We start from the raw sequence: 9,324 nt of genomic DNA, 5'->3' as shown, positions 1-9,324 counted from the left end.
ATCACGTATAGACTATTTTCTTATAAGCCAAAGCTCAATTCATACACTGAAAACTTTTTTACTCTCCCCTGGAGAGTAAATCCGCTGGGAGGGAGTACGAGGCACGCAGACGTTTTTTACCACGTACCGCGGGGTAAACTCTTCTAATTTATTCTCTTCCAGAGGATAAATCCGTTATTTTACTCTTGACTTAAGGGTAACACTTTGGTATTACCCACCACCACGGAGTAAATATATTCCTTCCCGGGGAGTTTACCCCCCAGGAAAGAGTAAGGTGTCCACAGACGTTTTTTACCACTCTCCAGACGGTAAAAACTTTGTATTTGCTCCTTCCCAGGTGGTAAATCCGTTGTTTTACTCTTGGCTGAAGGGTAACACTTTGATTTTACCCACCACTATGGAGTAAATATACTCATTCCTGGGGAGTTTACCCTCCAGGAAAGAGTAAGACGTCCACAGACGTTTTTTACCACTCTCGAGAGGGTAAAAACTTTGTATTTACTCCTTCCCAGGTGGTAACTTCTTCAATTTACTCTCGTCCCGAGAATAACACGTCCCCTAAAATATCGTCAGTAGGGTAAAATAATTGTACTCCTTGGGTGTTTACCCCGACGAGAATAGTAAAAAATCCAACTGACCCTTCACATCGGAGTAAATTTTACACTCTTGCAAGGAGTCATTGCAAGGGTAATGGTTTACCCTACCATACAGAGTAAACTCGTATCGTGTTCTCCGTGGAGGCACCTTATTTGACATGAAAATTTAAAAATTAGGCGGAAAAGTGGATTTGTATCCCCACTATTTTTTTAAATTATCAATGAAAAATATAAGGTGAGCGCAACATTACACATCAATGACACGGATACCAGACACTAACACCTATTCTCTACGCAGTCCTATAATACAACCCACCAACATTCACTGTCTTCATAAGTATGCTCTGTATTGTCGAAACAACAACGCAAGTACACTGCAACACTAATGTGATACATCACAGCCGATCACTTGAAAGGTGAGACAACTCAGCCTAGCTCAGGGTAGCTCGAAACACTATAAAACTTTAAACGTCAAAAGTACGGTATGCGTCACAACGGTCTCGACGGATAGCTTGACACACAGACGTTTTTTACCACCCTCCGGATGGTAAATTTTACTCTTTCATGGAGAGTAAACTCGTCAGGGAGGGGTAACGTGACACACAGACGTTTTTTACCATCTTCTGTATGGTAAACTCTTTTGATTTACTCTCGTCTAGAGGGCAACATTTTCGAAGTTACACGCTGTGGAAGGGTAACTTTTTAACGTGACCCTCCTCTAAAGAGTAGCATGCCATCTACTCTGTGATTTACCACCTTACAGAGAGCATATTCTTCTGGCTTACCCTTAGTGACGTGGTAATGTTTACGCTTTCCTTTAGTGTAAACCCCCCAGAGGATGGTAACGGACCCACAGACGCTCTTCAGAAGCTTCGCGAAGCTTCTGTTAACCGGAGCTCATCAACTAAAAAACATGCTTCAAGAGCAACAATACATATTTGGCATTCCGTACAAACAATACGAGGGGTTCACTGCAGCCATGAACATTGTGAGACTCCACTTATTCATACGCGTTCAGCGATGCACACGCGGTAAACAAACATCACGATACAACTTGAATGCAATTTGAATACGAATACTCAAAATGAATGCTTGAATATGAATTAGAATTCAGCTCCCTCAAATTGGATAAGGCACAGCCCACAACATTTGAAGTGAACGGCAGCGTTCCTGGGTGGTCGCCCGTCTACGTGGGATAATAAAAGTGCATCAATACAGTATATATCTTTTTCTAAGTCACCAACAAAATGCATCACAACAAAGTTTATGTACCTACTTACAACACTCTGCCACGTGGCCGTGCGCGGGATCTGTAAGCCAGATCAAACTAGCACCACTCAACAGCACGTAATGCTCCATCACATCGGTACTTACAATAAAATGTCCGCAGAGGCTCTATAGGCGATGAACAGCACACAAGCACAATCACCAACGGCCACCTCGCGCCACACCGACACTGCGCACACCCTCTCTCGGAGACTAACGGCGGAAAACTGACAGATGCGCGCGGCCTTCAACCTTCAAACGGCCGATCTCGTTTTTGATTGGCTGATTGATACTCTTTCAAATATTATATTCACGAGGGTAAACAAGATCCACGCATGGAACGACCACCTGCACAAGAGTCACAATACCTAGGAGCAAAGAGTTTTCGTCCTGTTCAGGATTGCGAGAGTAATATTGATATTTACATGGTAATAATACTCTTTGCTGGCGAATAACTTCAATTTACCCACATACCGTTACCATGCACATAATGGTAGCAGCGAGGTACCCTTTAAATATACTCTTGTCTTGCGGGTTCGGTAAAAATGAATCCTCCAGGAGGTGGTAAAAAAGTTTTGAGTGAGGTAAAGCATGGTAAAGCCTAGAGCAAAAATCCTAGACGGGTATTTGTCGGATCATAAGTTGATCACTTTATCGGTAAATATACCTAATGTTGACATAGGAAAAGGATACTGGAAATTTAACAACAGCTTGTTAAAAGAAGACAATTTTGTATCATATATAAAAAACAGGATTCCCGAAATAATCAGTCTGAACGAACGAAGTGCCTCCTCTGCTGCAATTCTGCTGGAAACGTTACTTTGCGTATTACGCGGAGATATAATAAAGTATGTAGCAACGAAAAGACGGGGGTGTATCAATGAGCTAAATAAAGTGGAACTTAAGATAAATAAAAAACACGAAGAGAATATTCTAGATGACGAGTTTATTGCACTCCGAGACAGGACGAATGAAATTATTACTGAGATGACCGAAAAAGGAATATTTTGGGCAAAAGTACGCTGGAGGGCTTTCGCTGAAAAAGGCTCAAAATTTTTTCATAGTTTAAATAAACGAAATTATACCCTAGAAACATCATGAGAGAAATGTACTTAAAGAAAGATAACGACAGAATACTTTCGAATAAAACTGAGCAGATGTTAGAAGACGGAAAAAGATATTTCGAAACATTATTTGAAAGAAGACCAGTAAATGAATTGCAGACCATGTTTACAGAACACCTTCCACAATTAAAGGGACTATCCCACCTTTAACATGGGGTTTGAGTTGAGATAGCCAAGTTTGCGGCGAGGTCCAGAAACCACTATCTATCTAGGTTGCAACCCCCGCGGCCTCTTGGTGTTGAAGAAATTCGTTCCCTTCATTTGAAAATGGGCCTTGTGCAAGGCCCTATCTTCAACATGGAGCAACCGTTAGTGTGACGTCACCTCGTTTAGTCTTTCTGATTTAAATGGGTTTGTTCGTTGAAAAAATCGCTTAAAACTTGGTCTGAACTTTGTTGTGGTGCCTACAGAGTAAAAAGAATCAGCTTTATGACAGTAATGTGGCCTGGGGAAGGAGGTAATTTTGGGCTGTGACGTCACATATTTGAAAGTTTGTGTTTGGAATATGGGAAGCCAAAGATGTTAAATGAAAAATAAATGCCAGAACCGTGTTCCTGGTCATCCAATCTATAAAGTCGGGCACAATTTAACTGGTTTTAACAACATTTTAGAAGGTGGGATAGTCCCTTTAACGCTAGCAGAACGAAATTTATGTGAGGAAGACCTCACAATAGAAGAGTTGACTCTAGCGGTGTTTTCAATAAAAAAACAATACCTCACCTGGTCCGTCTGGATATACCGGCGAGTTTTACAAGTTTTTTTGGCCAGAGCTCAAACCCCATGGCTATCTCAACTCAAACCCCATGTTAAAGGTGGGATAGTCCCTTTAATAATGAAATATCTCTGTTCCATTGCAATGCGAATGCAGATATCATAAAAAGAATAGTTAAAAACGCATTCTGGGAGGAGACGTGTCTTGCATGGAGACAAATCAATCAGACTAATGCAACTCCCACAGATTCGTTACCAAATAATTTACTTTGGGCGAACAAAGATCTAAATATTGAGAAAATACCACCATTAAAAGGCAGCAGATGATAGAAAAGGGAATTATTTACTTTTCTGATATTAGATGCTGGCAGTAAATGAAATTTCTCAAAAATTTCAAGTGCATCCTATGATTGCATACGTGATAAGATACGCCGTTCCAGCCTCCTGGAGACAGAGAATAAGAAACATGCGCGGTAGTGACAATCTAGAATTGATCGAACGTCTGAAAGAATCACCGAAATCAGCAAAGTGGGCGTATTCTAGGTCAATTGGGAAAGAACTTAGATGAAAAGTACCTTACCAAATGGGAGGCAGAAATTGCTAATGGACGGCGTTTAAAATGGACTAAAATTTACGCAACATTACATTTCGCAGTCGAAGATGTCAATTTACGATGGCTGAATTACAGATGTGTCAAAAGAATTTTGCCAACAAATAGACTTCTGTTCTTGTATAAAATCAAGGAGAACGATCAATGTCAAAATTGTCACCAATACCATACAGAAACGATAGGGCATATGCTGTGGCACTGTCCTCGAGTGAAAGCATTCTGGGAAAATGTTGGTTATTTGTTCGAGGGAAGAAATATTTCGTACAAAGTCATCCTCACTGGTTTTCAGCATAAAGATATTGCGGTCTGCAAACGCATGAACACGATTCTTTCATTAGTGTTACGGATTAGTAGCGCCTCTTTCGGGAATTTTTGGCAATGCCGGATAATAGAGGTCGCCTCGATCGGTGCTGACCGTTCGGCCAAGTCGGTGCTGCCGAGAGACGGCGCCTGGCGTCGGATTGGTCGCCTCCGGCGGTCAGCTGACCGGGAGTCGGGTTTTCTATAGAGTTGGAGGTTTTTGTTGTGTGTTGATGGCGGCGGTGTGCCGTGGTTACTGGTTTTTGATGGCGGCGGTGTGCCGTGGTTATGGTTTGATGGCGGCGGTGTGCCGTGTTTTCTGTGCCGTGGTTCAAGTTGAGTTATAAACGGCCTGCAAGAATCCGAGCTGAGTTTTGGTGCTGAGTTCCGTGACATTTTGGTGCCGAAACCCGGGACGGAGCCTTTGGATGTGCAGTAAGTGCAAGCCGGTGATAGCCAGTTGAGATGGGGTGCTGTGAGCTTGCTCTGTTTTGCACCAGGCTGATGGTGATTGACTTTGGTCAAGTGAGTACTGGACCTTACTCTGATGAGTTTTGAGCTTCCAGTTGTTTGGCTCTGTGCCAAGAAGAAGAGTTTCAAGATCTGTTAATTTTCTTTTGCTGTTACTGTGGACCATTTGCTTTAATTCTTGCTGTTTTCACGCCTAAGCCATGGCGTTGGTCCCAGACTTGTCCATGATGTACAAGAAACGAGTGGCTGCCAAGGGGTGGCTTTCAAGAACCATGAACAAGGCTCAAGAACTCCTGGATGCGGATCAGTGTGATCAGGAGGCCTTGAGAGTGATCCAGAAGGAGCTGGAGACCAGACTGAGCAACCTGGATGGACTACAGAGTGACTTGGAGCTGATCATCGAGTCGGAGAGTGAGATGCTGGATGACATCGAGAAGGCTGGAGTTTTTCGTGATTCTGTACTCTGCGTGCTCTCCAAAGTGGTGAAAGCTGTGAGTGGCTCAGGGACTGACTCTGCATCGGGCGGCATCTCTGTGAGTAGCCACACTGTAAAGCTGCCTAAACTGGACTTGCCCAAGTTTGGGGGTGATGTACTTGAGTGGCAAGCCTTTTGGGAGATGTTCAGAGCGTCCGTACATGACAGTGACTTGCCTGACATAACAAAGTTCTCGTATCTGAGATCACTGCTAGTGGGGGAGGCTAGCACATGTATTGCTGGGTTGCCACTGAGTGCCCCTAACTATGCATCCGCATGTAAGATCCTTACTGATCGTTTCGGTAGGACGGAACGTATCATCTTCAACCATATCCAGCAACTCCTTTCTATTCTTGCTCCTCCCGTTCCTGATGTCCATGCCCTTCGTGCCCTACAGGACAACCTTTTGTCGCATGTGAGAGCTTTGGAAGCGTTGGGAGTGCAGGGTGAAGCGTATGGCGTGATGATGGTGCCTGTGCTCTTACAACGACTGCCGACTGCCATCAGGATGGAGTGGGCGAGGGATGGTGTGGGTCATGAGGCGGACCTGAACTGGTTGCTGGAGTTTTTGGACTCTGAGATCGGCCGGCGTGAGCGCTCCGGTGCGTACTCTGCTGCATCAGCTCCGGAGTCCCGGCGCAGCCCCGCTGGGACCCGCCAGCAGAGGAGCAGGGTGCAGCGCGCCCCTGCAGCAGCAGCAGCAGCACTCTCGACTTCAACGGCGGTCTGTGGCTTTTGTGCCCAGGCCCACAGGTCAGACCAGTGCCCGTCTCTTGTGCCTCTAAATGTGCCTCAGCGGCTTGACAGAGTGCGTCAAGCAGGCCTGTGCTTCCGCTGCCTTCAGGGCGGACACAGGGCCAACAGATGTAGGATGAACTGCTCAGAGTGTGGTGGCAGGCACCATGCGGTGTACTGCTCCAGACTGGTACGTGGATCGAACAGTGTCCCACCTCAGCGGGCTGAGCAGCAGGCCAGCCCAGCTATGACTGCAGTTAGTGCTAGTGTGCCGACAGATGCAGTGTTACCTTGTGGTAGTGACGGTGCAGTCACTGCACTGCCACTTGTGAGAGCCCTAGTGAAAGACAAGCGTGGTCAGGAGCTCTCAGTAAATGTATTGTTTGACTCTGCCTCGGATAGGAGCTATGTTTCAGCTGATGTGGTGAAGCAGGTGAGCCCAAAGTGGGTCAGATCAGAAAGTGTGGCCTATGCTGCGTTTGGAGGGAGGAGCTCTGGTGTTGTAGATCGTGATGTGTTCGAGCTGTCGCTGTCGAGTGCTAATGCTGATGTACCTTCCTCAGTGACGATGCAGGCCATCGAGGTTCCTGTGATCTGTGCGCCCCTGTCCCGGCCCAGCCTGCCTGCCTCTGTGATGGCGGAGCTGTCTCACCTCCCGATGGCTGGCCGCCCTCCTCCCGATGAGCCGCTGCACGTGCACATCCTCGTCGGTATGGACTACTACTGGAGTATGGTAAGGCCAGCGGTGCACTGCACCCAGGGGGGCCCTGTAGCTCAGGAGACAGTGCTCGGCCGGATGGTGTCCGGCCTGGTGGGTGACTGTGAGGGACAGAGGGGCCCACAGCTGGGGTGTCAACTGCTCTGTCTGGGAGACCTGCATGAGAGCCGTCTCCGCCAGTTCTGGGATCTAGAAGGGATAGGGATCCATGATTCGAGTGATGCTGATTCTTCGGCTGAGGTTCAGGCTAAGTTTCGCGATTCCATTCGAATGGACGATGGGCGGTATGAGGTAGCTCTGCCGTGGAAGAGAGACCCAGGCGAGCTAGTCGACAATAGGCAGGTTGCTGAGGTACGACTGGCTGGTCTCTCGAGGAAGCTTGGAAAGGACTCCAAGCTGGGTGAGGAGTATGATCAGGCTCTGAAGGAGATGGAGGCGAATGGGGTGATCGCAGAGGTGCCACGAGAGGAGCTCGTGTCAGAGAATCCCACTTTCTACCTACCGCACAGGCCGGTAGTGAAGGAAAGTAGCACCTCCACGCGCGTGCGTCCGGTGTTTGACGCGTCGGCGACTGACAGGCACGGTCTTTCGCTCAATGATTGTCTCGAGGTTGGTCCGAATCTGATTCCCAACCTGTGTGAGGTGTTGTTGAGGTTTCGCCGGTGGAGATTCGCGGTCACCGGCGATATCCGGAAAGCTTTCCTGCAGATCCGGGTGAGGAGATCAGATCAGGACGTTCTCCGCTTTCTGTGGGAGCTGGACGGTCGTATTCGGACCATGCGCTTTCAGCGAGTCATTTTCGGAGCGGCGTGCTCGCCGTTCTTGCTGATCGCGACCATCCAGTACCATCTGGAGAAGTATCCACCCTCTCGCGCTGTCCGAGAGCTCCAGACTTCTCTGTACATGGACGACTTTGTGTCTGGGTGTGATACCGAGCAGGGTGCTCGTGAGCTGCTCACCGAGGCCCAGTCTATCCTCAGTGACGCTGGGATGGAGCTCACGAAGTGCACTTCCAACAGTGAGCTCGTACTCGATCGAACTCACGCGCTGGCCGGCAGTCCTGAGGACGAGAGCGTGAAGGTTCTCGGACTGAGATGGCTACCTGATAGGGACGTGTTCGTGTTTGAGGATGTCAGCCTGCCTGACAATGTGGTGCCCACCAAGCGAGTCTTGTTGAGTCTGATCGCGAGGTTGTTTGATCCGATGCAGTGGCTGGCTCCTCACACAATGGTGGCAAAATGTCTGTTTCAGGACCTGTGGCGGATCGGTCTGGGCTGGGACGAGATCCTGCCTCCTGAGCTTTGTGACGTGTTTTCTGACTGGGTGAGAGGACTGGAGGTCCTGAAGCAGATGGAGATTCCTCGGAGCTACTTCAGCTCAGGTTGGAACGGTGGGGAGAGTGTAAGCCTTCACGCCTTTGGTGACGCCTCGCCAAAGGGATACGGGGCGGTGGTCTATGTGTGTGCTCCTCGTGAGGATGGCTCTCGTGACGTGTGTCTGGTCATGGCGAAGGCACGTGTGGCGCCGATCGCCGCTCACACTCTGCCTCGTTTGGAGCTGTTGGGCAGCCTGCTGGCGGCCAGGCTGGTGGTGTTCGTCCGGCGGGCACTGCAGCTGCCGGAGACCACGCCCTCGCTCTGCTGGACTGACAGCAGAATTGTCCTCGGCTGGGTACAGGCGGACCCAGCGAGATGGAAACAGTTCGTGTCGAACAGGGTGAGAGAGATTCAGTCTCTCACGAGCCCGTCTGACTGGGGACACTGCAGCGGTGAGCTCAACCCTGCAGACCTGCTCACGCGCGGTGTGTCCGCGGAGTCCCTCCTGGAGTCGGATGTTTGGCTGAGGGGCCCTGTTTGGCTCAGGTCGGGTGCATAGGTGGAGAATTGTGACCAGCTGGGGGTGCTCGGGCGAAGCAAATCCGCCGCCGCCTAGCGGTGACCTTGACCCGCGCCGCCCGGCCGCGGCTCCAAAGCCAAGCCGGCGTGGCCGGCGTGGAATTGGGAGAGCTCGAGCACCCCCAGTCCAGCACAATTCTCCACCCGTGGTCGGGTGACTCAGACGGCTCTGCGGCTCAGCAGAGCGCAGATGAGACTGAGGAGGAGTCGGCAGCTCTGACGTCACCGACGGCAGCTCTGACGTCACCGAGTGTGACGAAGCATGAGCCTGTGTTCCCAGTGGATAGGTGGGGGTCTATGTGTAAGGCTGTGTGCATCGCTGCTTGGGTGCGCCGGTTTGTGCACAACGCTCGGAACCCCTCTGAGAGGAGAGATGGTGAGCTCACAACTGGTGAGTTGGACGAGGCACGACTGGCTCTGATC

General features: G+C 49.1%; 1 protein-coding gene across 1 annotated transcript; it reads left to right on the top strand.

Annotated features, from left to right (window-relative positions):
* The first annotated feature begins 6,856 nt into the window (after window positions 1-6,856).
* LOC122372089 lies at window positions 6,857-9,121 on the top strand. Its single transcript, XM_043348963.1, has 3 exons — window positions 6,857-7,021; window positions 7,796-8,722; window positions 9,065-9,121. Exons 1-3 carry the CDS (start codon window positions 6,857-6,859, stop codon window positions 9,119-9,121), a joined length of 1,149 nt encoding a protein of 382 aa, XP_043204898.1.
* Window positions 9,122-9,324: the final 203 nt, after the last annotated feature.

This window comes from Amphibalanus amphitrite, unplaced genomic scaffold (assembly GCF_019059575.1).
Source record: "Amphibalanus amphitrite isolate SeventyFive unplaced genomic scaffold, NRLGWU_Aamphi_draft 001315F_arrow, whole genome shotgun sequence".
NCBI lineage: Eukaryota > Metazoa > Arthropoda > Thecostraca > Balanomorpha > Balanidae > Amphibalanus > Amphibalanus amphitrite.
The sequence above is the reverse complement of the archived record's forward strand: the minus strand, read 5'-3'. Positions and strand labels throughout refer to the sequence as shown.